Source organism: Megalops cyprinoides, chromosome 7, assembly GCF_013368585.1.
Source record: "Megalops cyprinoides isolate fMegCyp1 chromosome 7, fMegCyp1.pri, whole genome shotgun sequence".
NCBI classification, from domain to species: domain Eukaryota; kingdom Metazoa; phylum Chordata; class Actinopteri; order Elopiformes; family Megalopidae; genus Megalops; species Megalops cyprinoides.
The window spans coordinates 12,382,601-12,401,360 of record NC_050589.1 but is presented as its reverse complement, the minus strand read 5'-3'; the positions used below and the strand labels follow the sequence as shown (position 1 = coordinate 12,401,360).

At 46.3% G+C, this 18,760-nt stretch overlaps 1 protein-coding gene across 1 annotated transcript; it reads right to left on the bottom strand.

Annotated features, from left to right (window-relative positions):
* Positions 1 to 323: 323 nt before the first annotated feature.
* On the bottom strand, positions 324 to 16,981 carry sycp2 (synaptonemal complex protein 2). Its single transcript, XM_036532759.1, has 48 exons — positions 16,958 to 16,981; positions 16,385 to 16,525; positions 16,140 to 16,268; positions 15,740 to 15,844; positions 15,451 to 15,475; positions 15,282 to 15,367; positions 14,743 to 14,837; positions 14,125 to 14,159; positions 13,871 to 14,013; positions 13,691 to 13,743; positions 13,558 to 13,603; positions 13,242 to 13,346; positions 13,152 to 13,154; positions 12,891 to 12,951; positions 12,535 to 12,683; positions 11,894 to 11,968; positions 11,613 to 11,765; positions 11,413 to 11,518; positions 10,917 to 11,071; positions 10,624 to 10,692; positions 10,299 to 10,365; positions 9,737 to 9,794; positions 9,391 to 9,542; positions 8,884 to 9,305; positions 7,421 to 7,464; positions 7,113 to 7,170; positions 6,454 to 6,610; positions 6,174 to 6,238; positions 5,645 to 5,812; positions 4,899 to 5,052; positions 4,076 to 4,278; positions 3,787 to 4,017; positions 3,642 to 3,699; positions 3,187 to 3,357; positions 2,915 to 3,037; positions 2,804 to 2,817; positions 2,635 to 2,648; positions 2,512 to 2,519; positions 2,376 to 2,389; positions 2,203 to 2,216; positions 2,077 to 2,084; positions 1,742 to 1,908; positions 1,518 to 1,612; positions 1,221 to 1,320; positions 950 to 1,008; positions 739 to 817; positions 503 to 559; positions 324 to 395 (listed from the first exon to the last, which is right to left on the bottom strand). The coding sequence occupies exons 1-48, from the start codon at positions 16,979 to 16,981 to the stop codon at positions 324 to 326; spliced, it is 4,590 nt and encodes a 1,529-aa protein (XP_036388652.1).
* Between the last annotated feature and the right edge of the window lie 1,779 nt (positions 16,982 to 18,760).

Below are 18,760 nucleotides of genomic sequence, written 5' to 3'. Positions count from 1 at the left end.
ATCATGTCAGGAATTATAACTGTAACTTGAAGCAAGCAGAGAAACGTGATGATGCCACACGTCTCTTTACAGAACGTTTATTACAGAAATTACCCAGATAAAAAAACAACACTGCCAAGTGTTTAAAACTACGATGAACACAGCAATCCTGTCACAAAACACTAAAAACAGTAAGATGAATTAACGTGGTTCCTAGTAATCAAAGTATTGTTAATAAATTGAATAAGTAAACACATTTTTGTGGTTTCTGAATTCTGCATTAACAATACTTGAGCATAAATGTGTATTGGGGAACAGCACAGAACCTGTGAGAACAGCCCGGATCAGAAGCTGCACCCAGCCGGCAGGAAGAGAGTCTGCAGACCCCTGCGGACGCTCAGCAGCTCCTCCTCTCGCTGAAACAAACACAGAGCGCACACAACCCTCACAGCTCAGCAATGAACCCTGCACAGAATGCAAACAGCACAACGCCCAAACATGCCTCATTCTCATTATGACTTACCATATCCTTAAAGAGTCTGTCCTGCACTGACTTCATGTCCTCTCTCATCAGACACATCTGAAAACAGATCAACAGGTAAAAAAAAGAATCTTTTCTCTATGACAGAATTGTTTAGCTGGACTGGTGTGAGATCAGGAAGTGGCCAGACTGGTGCAAAGGCAGGTGCAGGTCTACTGTCTGGCATACAGCAGTGTTCACCACACAAGGGGTAAGGTGCATAGCGAGGCATGTGTCACCTGGGACGTGAAGATCTGCTCCTCATACTCCAAGCTGTGACACACGTTATTCTGGAAGGTACTCCTCAAGCGCTGCAGCCTGACAGAAAGAAAACAGGAAGTGAGACAGAAGAAGAAAAGAAGGACAGCCAATCAGGTGACCTAAACACAAGAAGATATGAGTGCAGCCAGCAAATGACACTGGTGTCAAGCATCCAGGCAACATTCTCACCTCTTGGTCTCGCTCTCCTGATAGGAGCGGAGGGCCTGTGTGTGCTTCTTCCAGTAGGTCTGCAAAAGACAGAGAGGCTGCTAAGTGCACTCTGCTGGCAATGGCCTGCTACACATACTCCTGCTTACATCTGTGTCTTTGTTTCCTTTGTACAGTCAGCATGTAAAATGGCTGGTTTGGTCTTAGTACACACACTCTGTATTTCCTCAGCATGTAGCTGGCACTATGCATTAGGTTTGGGTGCTACGGTTCCAGTAATACTAAGACGTACAGCTAGTTCCTTCTCCATGTTTTTCAGATTGGCATCATCCCGCTCTAAGCTGCTGATCTCTTCCAATAAAATACCCCTGACCTTCTCCAGCCTCTGAGACCTGCAGAGAAAGAGGGAGAGAGAGAAGGGAACAGAAAGTGAGAAATCAGCATAGAAAGAGGGAAGATACATGTACCTGTACTGGTATACACTGACAGATACTTACCTGTACTGGTTTATACTAACAGAAACTCCCCTGTATTGGCAGGTACTGACGCAGAGTCACCTCTACTGATATATATAAGAATGGAGGCTCACCTGTATTGATGCACCTGAACGCTGATTGAGGTTGCATGCTGTTGAACAGTCTTCAGAGACTGCTTTGTGAAGAGTTCCATTCTCTTGGAGCGATTCTGCCCAGACATGAAACACAGAACACAGAACAGCATCAGTGAACTCTTCCTCAGAAGGCAGTAGGGTGTGCGATGCCTCCTGCCAGTGCCCTGCCCCACAGCTGTCTCCTGGCTCCGTGTTCCTCTTACCTGGAACTTCCTCTGGAGTTCAGAGCTGAACTGCCGGCACAAGGAGCCCATGAACTGGGGAGCACTGAGGTCTGGGAAGTCAAAGTCCCCCTCGCCCTCCACACTGGCCTCCCAGCAACTGGACACTGCGTGGGAGGAGACCAGAGAACGCACCTCCACGTTTCCACCTACAGAGCACACAGCCACAACACACTCACTTCAACATCTCCACCTACAGAGCACACAGCCACAACACACTCACCTCAACATCTCCACCTACAGAGCACACAGCCACAACATACTCACCTCAACATCTCCACCTACAGAGCACACAGCCACAACACACTCGCCTCAACATCTCCACCTACAGAGCACACAGCCACAACACACTCACCTCAACATCTCCAACTGCAGAGCACACAGCCACAACACACTCACCTCAACATCTCCACCTACAGAGCACACAGCCACAACATACTCACCTCAACATCTCCACCTACAGAGCACACAGCCACAACACACTCGCCTCAACATCTCCACCTACAGAGCACACAGCCACAACACACTCACCTCAACATCTCCAACTGCAGAGCACACAGCTACAGCACAAACTCAACATCTCCACCTACAGAGCACACAGCCACAACACACTCACCTCAACATCTCCACCTGCAGCACACAGCCACAACACACTCACCTCAACATCTCCACCTACAGAGCACACAGCCACAACACACTCACCTCAACATCTCCACCTACAGAGCACACAGCCACAACACACTCGCCTCAACATCTCCACCTACAGAGCACACAGCCACAACACACTCACCTCAACATCTCCACCTACAGAGCACACAGCTACAGCACAAACTCAACATCTCCACCTACAGAGCACACAGCCACAACACACTCACCTCAACATCTCCACCTGCAGCACACAGCCACAACACACTCACCTCAACATCTCCACCTACAGCACACAGCCACAGCACAAACTCAACATCTCCACCTACAGAGCACACAGCCACAACACACTCACCTCAACATCTCCACCTACAGAGCACACAGCCACAACATACTCACCTCAACATCTCCACCTACAGAGCACACAGCCACAACACACTCACCTCAACATCTCCACCTACAGAGCACACAGCCACGCCACTCAATGAGGACAGTAGTGGAGGACAATACCTGAATCTGCGGTTCTCTCTCTCTGGACGCTGTGGTAGACTTTCTTGGTCAGCTCTTGGCAGACATCAGCTTCCTTCTCCTCATAGCTGCTCTCTTCCTCCTTCGACTGGCAGGTCACAGTCACTGTTACAGAATGGAAGGTATTTAAAAAATAAAGCACCAAATTTCAGTTCACTTTCAGTCTGAAGTGCCATGCAGTATAACACATGACATCACTTACCCCCCCCCCCCCCCCCCCCAATCCAAACTGCAGCTCCTAGCCTGATACTCACCCTCCTCCTGCCAGTCCCTCCCACTGGGCTTAAACAACTTCCGGGGCCTCATCTTGATACCCTGCACTGTCTGGCCTTCTCCTTCCTCCTGCTCATCCTCCTCATCCTCCTCATCCTCAGAGCTGATGGAGCCATGGCATGAGGCACGGCGCTTCTGGCCAAAGCTGGGGCCTGCGGGACAGAGAGAGGACAACCAATCAGAGACACCAACAGACAACAGAGAGGATGACCAACCAGAGAAACTCATAGACATGACAGAGAGAGGACAACCAATTACAGAAACCCACAGACATGACAGATGATGGCCAATGAGTGAAGCACTCTCACTGTAATCTACACAGTGGGCAGATCATCAGGGAAAGATCCATCTGGGTGTCATTTCAGTGAGAGTGATCAGTGAATCATCAGTAAGGCTTTATGGCTGTAGTTTCTGCTTTGAATCAAGGTGGTTTTACCTGACAGATGTGCTTTAAGCTGGATGGCCTCTTTTTGGCCATGGGAGCGAGGTGTCTTCTGCCAAAAAACACACCGGCCAGTTAGAGCTTCCACAGCGCTGGGACGTAAGTCTACACGTTTGTTAATAATAATTTTAGAGCATACCTCCAGCCTGGCACTGAGTGCCACCAGCTCGCTGATGGACTTCCGTGAGGACCGACTCTGGGTGGTCAGAGAGGTCAGAGAGGCAGAGCGGCGCGAGGAATCAGGGAAGGACACTGCAGCGGATTTCTCCTGAGCCGTGGAGGTCAGGAGGGGCTGTGTGGGGGTGAGGAGGGCTGGGGTGGGGCTGAGGGGGACCTGTGAGAGGTGTAGGCGAGACATTGGCGTCAGAGGTCAGTTGCAACACTGTTTCATCACATACTGCAGGATAACCGGACACTCAAACAGCTACCGTAGGGATGGGGCTCAACGCCAACAGCGGGGCACAGGGTGTGTGACCCAGAGAGGGAGTCTTAGTGCTGTCGCTTCTCTGGGTTCTGTAGAAGGAGGAGGCGTGGATCCCGCTGAAGGCAGCCGTCACTTCCTGCGGCGACGCGCAGAGAGAGCGGAGGGGGGTGATGGGTGATCTCGTTGGCTCCGCTGATTTGTCCACAGCTGCGGAACAAACGCACACAGACAGATGCCGTCTTGCACGTCTCAACAGATACTCCTCTCTCTGCTCTTACGCAAATTCAGAGTCTCAGACTCTGGTACAGAATGCAGCTCATCATCCAGGCTCTCTGCCAGACAATTCCACAGAAAATGAAGTGCATTATAGATTATTCAGTGAATAAAGTAGGGTCTCTATTTAATTCATCACATTACTGGTGTTCTGTGCTCCCTGTGGATGTATTCAGCACAGACAGGGCCGTAAAGCTCTCAGAGCTCTGAATCCCAAGGCTGCACCGCCTCTTTCTGTAATTGGATCTGTTGTCCTCTTTAGCACATATAAAATCAGGCTACTGCGATTGCAAAAACCACCCTTTGGTACTCAACATGCTATTGTAACATTACTCACTACAAGCCAATTTTTTTTGTCAAAAATTTCAGGGGGTTTTTCTCCCCTTTGTCCCTACTTTGGAATTCTCTAGTTGTTGGAACCTCTACCCTCTCCAATACTACACTACTCTAAGACTCTGTTGGCCCAGCACCTCTCCAGCTATGATATCTGACTCAGTATACTGTGGTTCTTACACCTCTCCAGGTACACTGTCTCAGCATGCTGTGGGTCTTACATCTCATCCTCTCAATGGGGGGTGGGGAGGGGGAGAAAGATGCCAGTCTGGCTGCCCACGTCTTCCCTCCAGGATGTGCCTCATTTTTCTTCTCCAGCGGTGGCCACGCCTTCACACTCCTTTCCACCTTCCCATTGGCTGGCTTCTGTCTGGGCTAGGACGACAGGAATAAAAGCTGCTTCATTTCAAAACCCATTGAGTCCATTGATAGGTACCTCCTCTTCAAGGATGCATGAACAATTAATTTAGCGTATCAACTGTTAGGGGTAATGTGAGTATCAGCTGAACTGGGAAGCAGCTATTTATGGGGCTTGGTTAATTTAACACTGCAGCTACTGGGAATAATGCAATGTTGCCCTGTTCAACTGCTTGGCTGCATTAGCGCAAGTGTATTTTACAACAGGGTTAATTTAACAGTGCGGTTCTCAGGAGTAATACGTCTACCAGGTGTTGGAGGGCTAAATCTTAGCTGTCAAACAATCAGTTCACAGTTAACACGTGCAGTTAAAAAAGTCTCTGTCCTGACACACAATCACAGCCTGCTTGGCTGCCAAAGCTTATGGGCACAAAACTCCCAGCTATAAATGGAAATAATATCTGTTAAGATGTGTCTAAGGTCACTACTAAAAAAAAGCTTTGATGGGTCTGCTGTGGCAAGCAAGATTAGAACCACTACTGCAGAATTGCTCAAGAACACATTCAGCTGACTGATAAATAAGCCCCATAACATTGTGGGTGTGACCTACCTTCCTTCTGGGTGCCTCCTCACTCTCTGATTGGCTGGCACTGCCTGATTCTGAGGGCTCTTTGTAGTTCTTGGACATAGCGGTAGTCCTTTTGGGTCTCCCAGTTGGCCTACTCGCCACTGCTGACGGTTTCTTCTCCCTCTGATTGGTGTTCCTCCTCTGCTTCTTCTGTGGATAATCACAACATGAAACTGCAGGAGCACCACAGGACAGAGCACTGGCTGCATAGTGTGGAAGTGGAGGAGCTGCGTTTGCAACCGAGACATTGTGGGCTCAGGCCACATTTGTGTTCAAACACTCAGACATTTGGAATATCTGTAGCTTTAAAGCTCTGGAAGGAGTTAAAAGGATGAAAAAAGGAAGATCCTGTCATATTTCAACAACATCGGGATGTTTTTCTTGCAAACTAATTAATGATACTGTTTGCCTAGAAAATCAAGCTTCCTGATAAAACCTCACTTATATATGTAATGTTATGTAAAAGCAACCCATCCCCCATGTCTGAGACAGGAAGGTATCCCTGTCCCACCTTCATTGGTTTGTCTTGCTTCTCCAGCAGCTTTGGGGAAGGAGGGCCCAACCCGGGAGTTTCACCTGCAGTAGATGAGAGAATGTGAGGAAAATACCCTCACTACGGTACGCATCAAAATGAACCTAACACAGGTGGCAGTGGGATCTCTCCACATGCTCGTTAAGGGGGTACATCACTGATCACGGTCGTGCTGTGCATCGGTAGGGTTCAGACAGGTGCTTCCAGCACTCCGCTGCTACATGTGTCACAGTGAGAGAGGGGATGGAGGTGGCCGTACAGGTGGTGTCGGCTGGAGGGGGCTGAGGTTTAGTGCCGCGCTGCCTGCTGTAGTCCACCATTTTGGGCTTGGCTGTCTCCCTCAGCCAGCTGACGTCCGTCTTGTGGTCAGTGTCTGTGTCACTGAAGAGGTGCTTCTTTGCGTAGTTACTGGGGGGCTGGAGGGCAGACAGGGATGCAGGGGCACAGTAGGTGCACTTATTTACAAAGGCCTGTAAGAGCTCTCTGCACTCTTATATCTGACAGGATTGCAATCTATGTCATGAACCAGATGTTTCTTAATCAAATCCTATTTCCCATAAACACAATTTTACAAGCAGGGATAACACTCCTGACCCTAAAATAGATTTTTTTTTTAACAAAAAATTGTAAGTATAGGATTATAGACATAAATACGGGATTAAGTCTTGGTAAATCCAGATTTCAGCATAAGGCAAACGAGAGTGATATTTTTATGAGCTTTGTAAGGCAGCAAGTGTCTGTAGAGGTCACAGGAGGGTTAAAGAGATACAAATCTCTGTCTACAGTAGCTCTGTCTCACATGTTATTCCTGAGGCCCAGGTATAACATGACCAAGAACACTTCAAAGCATGATGTTTCTGACTGGATGTCAGATGGTGACATTAACAGCGTTGGATCAAATGCACATTTCTGTCCTACCTTTCTTGATTGGCCTTTCTTCACAGAGCGGGAGGTACTCTTGGAGCCCCTGGTGGAACTGGAGGAAAAGACCATCGTCATTTTGCCAGCAACATCAGCACACAGCCATGACTAGACTTGGCAGCAAACAACATCAAAGGAGAAAGCTGAACGTGTTTTTCTCTGTATATTTTTGACAACTATGACAGTTTTCTCATAGATGTGATCAAACCTCATAATGCATGTGATGAATAACATTCCACCTACATCCCACTAAGCCTCAGCAGGTCTTTGTTAAACTAACTGACAATTATACTGTTTGAAGTTACCTCTTCTCCATCACAGACTTCTCAGCAGACTTGATGGCCTTTTGCTGAAGATGGGAGAAACAGATTTGCAGTGAGAGGATCTGATGCTCAAATCTCATAATAACCCTGGAGGTTTCTGACATTTATGAAATACCTCTTTGTTTTATACACCGACCAAGTACACACTTATCTGTTAATATGAACTACATAGTAGGATGTTCATAGAGCAAGTAAACTCTCTGGTCTTTTTCTCATTTTAGAAAATCTAAATAATTAATGAATTAATCTGATCAATAAATAAACAAATAAATGAAGGGCATGGGCACACAATCCGCACATCCTTTCATGAAAGCAGAGGCCTGGCTGGTAGGCGATAATCTTATGACACTCTAACTACAGAAACACAGCAAATGAACTACATTTGAAAATAAAGGGCAGGTACGGCTAGTAAGAATATTCATACTATATTTCCATCCAGTCTGGTGCAGCGTGTCTTTACCTCACAACTCCTTGGTGAATCAGCTGTGAAACTGTAGATGTCATGCCTATTCATAACCACCAGGGGGAGACATAAAGATCAGACACAGTGACAGAGGACGTGCATACAGAAGAAGCAAAAAATTAAAGCTTCAATACTACAGTATACTTCACCAAACAGTCAACGTGACTTTAGCTAAGTTTAATATGTAATAAGATGTAATCATTTTTAAATAAAGAGCTCAATACTCTGGTTGTACTGTGGTCTCTTTGCTGTGACTGGATGATTTCAGAAACCCTGAGATTCTGGATGCTCCCTTCTCCTACAACGTGGAAAACAACTTTAAAACATGTCTTTAAAATGCTCCAGGAGATAACAGGGAATCCCAAGATGGCCAACAGGACACTGCAGAAGCTGATGCAACAGCAATGGCATGACAGTGTTAGTACCTGAGCCAAAGAGCTGTCACTACTGTACAAGCTCAGCGTTTATATAGGAATATCACTGGAATATCATATCATTCGTATCATTTCATACACTCACCTTGGAAGCAAATGGCCAGCTTTTCCTACCTGACCTGCAAAATCCAGACAGAAATGAAAAAACTGTGCTGACAAAAATTTAACAGTCACAAAGTCTGAATCTGTGTGTGTGCCCATGTGTGTGTGTGTGTGTGTGTGTGTGTGTGTATGCTTCACGTATGCTTCACCTGCTCACTCCTGCAAGGGTGCAGTGTGATCCAATCCCTGGTCCTGCTGCAGCCACAGCTGGAGTTTTGTACTGGCTTGAAATGAATCTCATCACGCAGTCTGTCATGTCCACCGGCCCAGCTTTCTGCATGTAACAGAGGAAACACACGTCTTCCGCAGCTCCTTCCCAGCCCTTAGCTACTTTCACGGTTCAATTATTACACTGAATGAGAACAGCTGACCTTTACTGTGTGATAACCGATCCCAGGCTCTGACACTAAGAGCCTCCTGCCCCTGATGAACGCTCACACCCTTACCCTCTGCTTCTTCATCCCCGGCCCAGACGTCTGTGCCCCGGGCCCCGTAGGTGCTGGTCTGAGGGGTTTTTGGGGGGTGTCCTCTCTCTTCTGGAGTGATGGAGTTGTCCCTTTAGTTTGGGCTGCTGTTTCTGGTCCAGTTCCCTGTGCTTTCTGGGCCTGCAGGGAGTGGTCCCTCTCCTCCATACGCTCCGGTTGCTCCCGCTCCTTCAGCAGCTCCTCCAGCCGCTGGGTGAGCTGAGCATGGAGCTGTGATTGGCTGGTCTCAGCTGAGCCAAGCTTGGCACGGAGCTGTGATTGGCTGGCCTTTCCGGACCCAAGCTTGGCATGAGGCTGTGACTGGACGGTGTCTCCTGAGCAGAGCTGGGTGGTGGATGGAAATTTCTGCAGGTCCACAGGCAGTGATAGCTGTTTGCCCTGGTCTGAAGGAGACATGCATGGTGCTTACAGGTATCCATCTGCATAAAGGGTTCCTTTGTGCAGCAGCCTGTGGAAATGCAGGTGTACCTGGTGTAGCTGCAGAGGAAGCCCCACGCATAGGAGCCAGTGGGAGTGGAGTAGGTGGCTTCCGTGGTCTCTGTAGCTGCACTGAGAGACTCCTCTGCTCCTGGTGCACCTCAGTCACAGACATCCTCTTCCTGGACTCCACAGAGGGTAACCTGACACACAGACACAGACCACAGGGTCACACCTCTGAAACTGCCATCACACTGCACTATTACACATAACCACAGCAGCAACACCATACAACACAGTCAAACACACACTCATCACTAAGTCCACACAGTCCAGTACAAACACGCAGGAAAAAAAAAACTGATCACTTTTTACAGATCAGTGATTACAAACTCACATGGGCTTTGAATTTTTCCCCAGAGGCTGGGAATCTGGCACCATGTTTGTGCTATCATCTGTAACATAAGGAGCACAGTAATGCACTATCATCTGAAACATAAGCAGAACAGTAATGTACAGTACCATCTGCAAAATAAGCAGAACAATAACACACTATCATCTGTAACATACACAGAACACTAATGTATTATCATCTGTAAAACGACAAGCAACAACAAGGTTTTATAGATGGTGGGATTGCTGGCTGGTTTATGATGGTTAGGGTTTATCATTTTTACCCTCATTTGATTGGTTAGCTAGCTAACACATCTCCTCTCGTATTGTGTACTTGCTGTGCAATTGTGAAATTATGGAGTGACTGATGGGCTTGAAAAGTGGAGGCAAGCGTTAAACAGCTGAAAACGCTGACCTTACCTCACATGCTACCCAGAGCTGTAGTAAGATAGCTAGGTGATTTAAAGTCTTTATCAAATCCAACACCGTTCCCTCTCTGCCATTTAACATCAGAGTGATACAAGTAGCTACTGTCTCTGGTCAGCTGGTAAAGAAGAGGTTTGTACCCAGAAGCTGCTCTTCAGTCTCCTTCTCTGTCTGCACCATCTCCAACACTCTGTCCACAGGAATATACTGCAGAGGAAACAGAGCCCTAAGAGATCATCCGAGACAGGGCGAGACAGACAGACAGACAGGAGGAGGGAGAGAGACAGAAAGACAGAGAGGGACAGACAGGCAGGGAGAGAAACAGACAGACAGACAGGCAGGGAGAGGAAGAAAGACAGAAAGGCAGAGATGGAGTCAGAGACAGATGACGGAGGAGAAAGAAGGAGAGAAAGAAAGAGACAAAGTGAGACAGACATTTACAGAGAGTGGAGTACAGATGCATACCCTGTGGAACTTCTCTGCTGCAGACCCAGGTTGGCCTCTGTTTTCAGCTGGGTCAACAGCTGCGCTGTCCTGAGAGGTAACATCACAGTTACTACATGACAGGTTTCAAAACAGTGGCAAGTGGCAGGAAATCCAATATGGTGGACATCATGAGTCCTTGAGGTAAAACTGTTTTTGGGCAGATGTGGATCCTGTTCACCAACTCATAACTCCAAATCATCTGAATTTCACATGTTCCTTTGTAAGGGACTCTGGCTGGTCACTGTCGCATGTGACCTATGACCAGCACTTACCTGCTCTCTCCTGCTGTAACAGCGGGTGCTGACAATGGATAGGCTTTCTGAGGTTCTGGCCATCATTAATTCTCTGATGTTATATTCCTTCTTCCTCTCTGAGGATTTGACCATCTCCAGGGCTGGTTTCATCTTCCCCCTCAGCATTGGGGTTGCTGGATAAACATGGCAATGCCTCACATAAAGACACACCCACCTAAATCCAGAGTTACCCAGACAACACAATGGTGCATGTATGAAGACAGAAAAGAGCAAAGACCAGTGAACATTCTGCACTTCTGTAAATAACTTTTATAAAAGGAAGGAGCTGCTTCTTCACAATCAGGCACATACAGTAGAATGTGGGTCAGAAGAGGGTGAATGAAAGCCTATGTACACTGACAGAGGCAGGGAATGTGAGAGGGTGAGAGTGAGAGGATGAGAGTAAGCCATGAGGGCTGGCAGGTGCAGGCAGAGAGAGAGCCGGGCTGTGGCTGAGGAAGGCTTAGGTACCCACACGCTGGCAGCACAGTGGTCACAGGACTGACGCCCACACTGCGCCCACCACTGCTGGCCACAAAGGTGCTGGACTCCGACACCTTCCTCCTGGCAGGAGTCACCGCCTGGAAGGAAGGACACAGGCACACCCTGTTACACGACCATTTCCCCCCTCATTTAGAACAACCAGAGATCCCCACAAACAGGACAGATGGGCACCTGCAGGGGGTGCTGTTTTGCCTGAGGGAGTGGGGTTATTCTTGCTCTTTCCTCCTGGGACCCTGGAGGAGGGGCCATCTCGCTGGCCACACCCTTGTCCATCCCACACAAGCTCCTGATGATGTGCTGGGAGGCCTGGCTCTCAGGAACGACCTGTTCATTTTACATAAACATATCAGTCCATGTGTCTCAGTCATCAGTGTCTGAGCTATTCTGTCTAAGCTTTAGCTGGGACAATGAGCACATGGCTGTGAGCCAGTTTGCAGGAGGCAGACACTCACCTGAGAGCTGCCCTCATCCAGGATGATCTGTACTGTGGTTTTCACCACTGAGGTGCTCCTTTTCCCCACAAACCTCTGCCAGAAATCAAGAGCAACAGCACATCTCAGCTTTCAGACCAAATATCACAACCGTACATCTCAGCTTTCAGACCAAACATCACAACCGCATATCTCAGGTTTCAACAAAATTCCACAAACACGCATCTACCTGGTCAGCAAAACACCACAAACATGCATCTCAAATGTCTGCAATACGCCACAAACACATCAAAAAAGAAATGTGCAATCCCACACCAACTGGTGAACTCCACTTGACCATTTAACACACACAAGCATCAGAGAAACTGTCCAGATACAGTGCTGTCCAGTCAAGTGTTTTCACGTAAAGCTATTAACTACAACTTTTGAGTCCAGAGGGAGAGGCCTTGGGACTGGCACTGAAGTGAAGAAGGAAACAGGGTTAATATACAAGGCACCTATTTCTTAACGGTCCAAGAACAGCGCATTATCTGTGGTTTCACCGATCTGAGAAGAGGACATTACCCATGCTTTCACTGATTTGAGAACAGCACATTATCGGTGGTTTTGCTGATGTGAGAACAGCACCTTGTCCAGTCTCAGTTGACTGAGCTGCAGCCTACCTTGTTTTTGGCGTTTCCGTACACATTTTGGACAGCTTGCAGGATGTCCAGCGATTGGCTGAAGTGAATGTGCAGCTCAGAGCCCTCCACCCCGCCCACAGACAGAGGCTCCAACAGCATCAGCTTCAGTGTCTTCCTGCCATGCGCCTCTGGAAAAGCCACAGGCCAAAGCACATCGCAAACAGCTCAGACTCCTCTGGAAAAGCCACAGGACAAAGCACATCGCAAACAGCTCAGACTCCTCTGGAAAAGCCACAGGCTAATTCACACTGCACACAAGGACTAGGCTGGCTCAGCGGAGCCCTCTTGGAGTGGCCAGTAACTCAGAGCAGCGTGATGTTTCACCATGTCTTTACCTTCCACTGTGTAGCTGCAGACTTCATTCTCTGGGACGAAAATGGTGTCCCATTGGCCCTCCTAACAGAGAGCACAGACATAACACTGTCTATCCAAGCCTTAGTGGCAAACTCACACATCCCTGCAGTCACTTTTAACATCCAAGGGGAGGCCTTTGTCCAACTACCAGTTTTAAAAACAAAACACTCTGCAACAAGGTACACAACTCAGTGCTGTCTGATCAGGGAAAAGGATGAAGAAATTTAAATAGACTATGTGACTTGCTGTACTGTACACAATTTTGACTGGGTGTGTGTACGTGCATGTCTTTGTGTGTGTGTGAAATCTAAACAGGTGAAACGGATATCTACCTGTGTCTCCTCTTTAGCCAGAGAGAAGTAAAATGATATGCTCTGGCTGCCCAGGTTGAAGTCAATCCAAAACTCCTCCAGTTTCTCATCCACCGGTATCAGTAGCTGCAGACACAGAAACTACCTGCTGTAAACTACCCTGGTAATAATTCATGGGCTGCATGCATTCCCACAACAACAACAAAAAAAGCCAACACAGGCCTGACCAAGTGATGAACCAAAATAGCAGCCTGAAACGCCCCATTTCATGTTATTTGCATAAACAGTGTGAAGATATGGGCATAATCATGATGTGAAGCTCACATGAGACACTGACCTCGTGTTTGCCCAAGAACACCTCTAAACAGGGGTAGGAGTACACTCTGCACACGGAAGAACAGAGCGGGATTCAGAGCAGGCAGTAAAACGAACACCTGACAGGATGTGGAAATCAGCACAGCGCTCCATACCGTCTGCTGTCTCCCTGCATGCCGTTCACCAGGTTCAGAAACCTGCGGCAGTCCTGGGAAAGAGAAGCAACGTGACACCGTCGATTTCAGTTAGCCGACCAGTTGTGCCTGAGTATGTATGAGTACATGCTGTACTGCGCATTTAGAAACAGGGCTACCCCAGGCAGAGATTGTGTTTACCGTCTCGAACTCTGAATCCTGAATCCTGCTGAAGGCCGTAGCGATGAACTCCATGTTGAACCAGGTGTCTGCCAGTTGCTGTCTTTGTGCACGACTGGTCATTCTGCAGAGGGCCTCCACCACTGCAATCTGCAGGTCATAATCTGCACGCCGGTGAAAAGTGCACATGCCGTGCGTGAGCGTGTGTGTAGACACCCCCTTTCCAAACACAGCCACTTTAATGTTCACCTCACAGGGGTCACAGAGAGACCTACCTCCGCCTTCCAGGATCCTGCTGGCCAAGTTATTCCTGTGGCAATGACAGAAGACAACATTACAGAACACACCGAATTTTCTCCATGAATGTTTGATTTTACAATACTCTTAATTTCATGTTAGAGGAAAGCCTATTGGAAAGCTAAGTAAGTCTGTCATTCTGCTATAGTGGTCATAGATCTGTGCCGTGGGGAGGCCTTGCAGAACACCCAGGAGAGGGTTTTTGCTGTTTGTGGTTTTCGGTTTTGTGGGGGGCAGAGGAGGCACCCAGCACTGTGCCTCCCCAGAAGGCTGGGCTGCCCAAAGCTTCTTCCTATAGTTTTATCTCTGTTTTTCAGTTGTTTTATCTGTTAAGTTTCTTTGTTTTTCACTTTTATCTTTTCCTATTTCTATCTTTCAGTCTTTCATGATTCCTGTTTGCAGAAAGGATTTGTTTGTGGTTAGTAGTTAATAGTAGTACCAACAGACCATTTTCTTCAGTCTCCTAATATGTCCTATACTGCTGTATTCCTACTTTAAATCTTTGGAACCACACATGGATTTGTAGATAGTGCTGATATATAGTACAGTGAGACCACTGATCATGCACAGTGAATGCCATATTTTCCCTCACATACATGAGAGCTGAGGTATCTGCTGACAACAGAATCTTCCCTTCTTTCTTCAGTTCAGGGGGGATTTTATCCAGAATGATGTTGAGTTTCCGAATCGCCTGAGGGGAAGAATGTATAACACCTACTTTTAAGAAGTAAGAAGTATGTTTGTCAAGGGTTACACTTGAAAATGTGATGAATCCAGAAAAAACAGGAGTGGGAGAAATTGCAACATTAAAAAGATTGCAACACTGAGGAATTGAAAATGATGTAGTTAGCCCGCTAAATTCTTGCAAAAGAAAAAACTGCTAAGGAAGCTATAGCTTGATTGCCCGTGATCTGAGACTAGGTACAGAAACCACACTTTCAAATTTTTATCAGTAAAAGTTTAAATGTATAATAATATAATAATGTATGCTAGTAATATGATAATAATATCCAGCAAAAATAAAGCGCAGTCAGGGGCTTATGGAAACATGGAGGAATGGCCCCGTCTTTACGAACACGCCCTGCTTCACTGCTAGGACTGGGCTCTCTCTTTGCTCCAGCAGTGACCTACTGACCTCCTTCTGAATCAGGATGTGTACTCTGGAATCTGCAGCTAACTGGCCTACAGGGTGCAGGAAGGATTCAGTCACCTGATATCTTCCTGAGAGAAGACAGAATCTGATTTAAGATCCACAAATGTACTGTTTGGAAAAGTAGCCACAAAAGGTATAAAGGTATAGTTACCCTCTTTGTTCGTTTCATGAACAACCTAGGAGAGGAGTATAAAAATAACATTAGAATGTCACTGGTTACACCATGCCTTTTTGTCAACCTGTTGTCTCTTGAGAAAAGCACTAGACTGAAGAATCATGCTTACAATTACTCTTTAAGTATGACCTCAGACTAAATACTGACATGAATTTCTCCCAAAGTAAGTTTTAAGGTGGTGTTTTACAAATGTGCATTTGAATTTACAGTCTGGAAAGTTACACATTCGCTAGGGTTCACATTAATATCTGACGTAGCTACTCACCAGTAAAGCATCAAAGAAGTCTTCTGCTAGACTGAGCAGAGTCTCATTCCTCTGTGTCCCGGCCTCCACCCACATCTTCCGCGCTTTCTCAAACCACTGCACCATGTGGACACACAACACCAGTCACTATGTCTCACCACCGCTATGAATGACAGAGGCACCTGCTACATCTAAGGTGGACACCATATCACTCATCCAGGATAGATGATTCGAGCCCATAAGTCCCACAGAGTCAGGTATATTTTATTGTAGCTCAGTACTTCATTGTTCTCAGTGAGGTGATTATTTGGAAAGTCACTGTATTTTCAGGTGTAAATGTGTGGAGGAGGCACGTAACACTGAGGCTTTTTGGCCACTGGTCCTTCAGGACTGCAGCTGCAGCCAGTATGAAAATACTTATCTTTTTAACAAGGCCTTGCGACACCATCCCTGACATCCCCTGGCCTCCAGGCATACTCAAAGACTTGCCAAACTTGTGCAGAATGCTTAGGCCCAGAGAGGCGAACTTCACGTTCCCTTTATCCAATTCCTGGAGACATAAACAGCCCAGTCACATTTCAATCAAATTAGCTGAATTAGCATCTGCCTGCTCAATGGGGGAGCAGAGAGAAAGAAAGAGAAGAAAGGGAGAATGCTCTTCCTAACCCTGTTTATTAATTTGTCCAATTTGTTGATGAACTGCTTGGAGCATTTTGGATGAGTTCCCTCCTTGCTCTCATCCTGCAGGAAAGTCTCCAGGGCTTGGAAGTCACTGTGCTTCAGAGCCTCATCAGTCAGCTTCTCCAGCTGGGGAGGGAAGAGTAATCACTTCATATCTACCTTATAACTATCTCACAACTACCTCCTACCAACCTCACACCTCCTTCATACCCACCTCACACCTCATATCTACCTGAACGCTCTGTGGGAACTACACAGGAACTAACACTGCAGACTGTATCAAATTTGCTACCAACGTTTAAATCATTTTTACTTGCACATAATGCAAATAATAGGGCTTACACCTACTTGGAGCAGTCCACCCCAGGTGTGATTATTACTTCACACTTAAATTTCCAGTGTTGTGTAGTCTGTGTACGGTGTAATTTGTAACTGACTCCAGGTATAAATGTTACCTCAGACTTTTGTTTCATGGTGGACTCATAATTAAGGAAAGGGTAGCTGTGACGTGGCTCAACAGAAAATCACAGAGGGAGTCTGCAGAAGCAGCATGTTTACCTGCTGGTCCTGGCAAGGTGCCATAGTCACAGCGGCAAGATACCTGCAAAACATCAATAACAAAACAAAACTTTAAATAAGAGAACAAAGGCCGACATTTGGACGATTTTGACAAATCACGTGAGGTTTCTAAGTTATCTGAAGACTGTGCTGCGCTTCATCGGGAAGTCGTTGTATTCCGCAGCTTTTTGTATCTCATCAACCTAAGGTTAATCATTACCTTTTTGTGAGCCATCAGGACCACCGATTTGTGTTTGTAAAGAGCATTAAATATAGCCAACTAAATCTCATCACGAAATGTTTAAGCAATTAAAGGGAAGACATTCTTGAAGTGAAATAAATTTAAGCGCAACAGATGTTACCACACCCTGCCGTTAACGCGAGCTAACGTCTCCAATCACAAACTCACCAACTGCTCCGCTAAGATCGCTGGGTAATCTACAACTGATCGTTGATTTTTCTCTACTTTGTACGTTAAATACATGTAAATTTTGTTCAGAAAATTAAAAGTAACATTTCCTTCATGTGAAATGTTACATAGCTCACTAGCTAACCACTTTTCTAGGAGCCTGTCTGGAGTTCGCTAGCTAACCGGCTAGTAGCGTTGTTTCATCTCGAGCGAACTACATCATCAGGCGTTAGCGCGCGAAATGCAGTCACCACGCGCCGCGGGAAGCATTACAAGCCAAGAGCAGGACGCTGCATCCTTACACTCCATGTGATTATCTGATACTTGAAGCTACAAACGTGTATTATCGGACTTGTTCCGATCTTATGAACAGATTTACCAAGCTTAAGTAATGTTAGTATAACGTTTTCAAGTTAATATCTCATCCCGTACTGGGGGACTCCCACAGCTTTAATTTTCTGATGTCTCAGTGTTAAAATGGTTGCTTTGTATTGTAGTGCTACCTGAGACTACAACTGGGCTAGCAAAAGATTTCTAATATGATTGAATATAAGAATGCAAATCAAGAAATGTATTGATAAAAAATTTAAATCTGGCACATCCAGATCTTAGATTATACTGACTTGTTTTTGAGTTTGAATTCATCCATTACGATGGGATATAGCTTCTGCCTTAGTGAACTGTCTCAACTGTCTTTCAGTTTGCTGCAATCTGATCTGGGTTTAGACTGGAACATTTCCTCCAAATGAAAAATGAGGTGTGGATTAGCTGAGGCCACTGAAAGAACTGAGCCTCTTCTACCGTCTTGAGTAGGGCTGCCATGATGCCATTGTTATTTGCTGTCATGATAAGTCACCTTGATAGTTACTCTTAGAAGCTTTCTCACAGTCTTGCTCTCACCCAATAAAATGCACGCTTTGAAGCCCGCTCTTACCGATACGCAAAATTCCAGCTGGCTTTGACTGTTGACCCAGCTATGCTTGAGGTGAATTTTGATTGGAATCAGATTTTTGGGGGTTAATTCAAATTCATTTTAGGTAAGAGGTAAAAGTCACATTCGGTCTTACTGGTCATTACCCATTAAACTGGGTCCACCACAAAGTTTTCAAATACCTTTATTTTTAGAAATACATACAAGTTTTATTTAGCCAAAACAAAAGCTTTACAACAATGTCAACAGGCAAGTACAGTGTTCAACCTTTAGCTACAGAAACCTATTCAGTACAATTGCTAGACAGTCTGATCACTTAGCTCTTGTTCTTTAATGCTCTGTTTTATGATAGTAAATATGTTCAGAAATATTCCACGAAAGCTAATGCAGTAATGCAGGTTCATGGGCAGGTGTGGACATGACAGGATGTGAAGTAAAAAAACAAAACAAAACAGTATACACA

Coding starts and splice junctions, on each gene's coding strand:
- sycp2 (XM_036532759.1), bottom strand. CDS start 16,981: ATGGCACCTTGCCAGGACCAGCAG. Junction 11,519..11,612: donor CAAAACAGCACCCCCTGCAG/GTGCCCATCTGT, acceptor CCTTCCTTCCAG/GCGGTGACTCCTGCCAGGAG. Junction 818..949: donor CAGGAGAGCGAGACCAAGAG/GTGAGAATGTTG, acceptor TCTTTCTGTCAG/GCTGCAGCGCTTGAGGAGTA.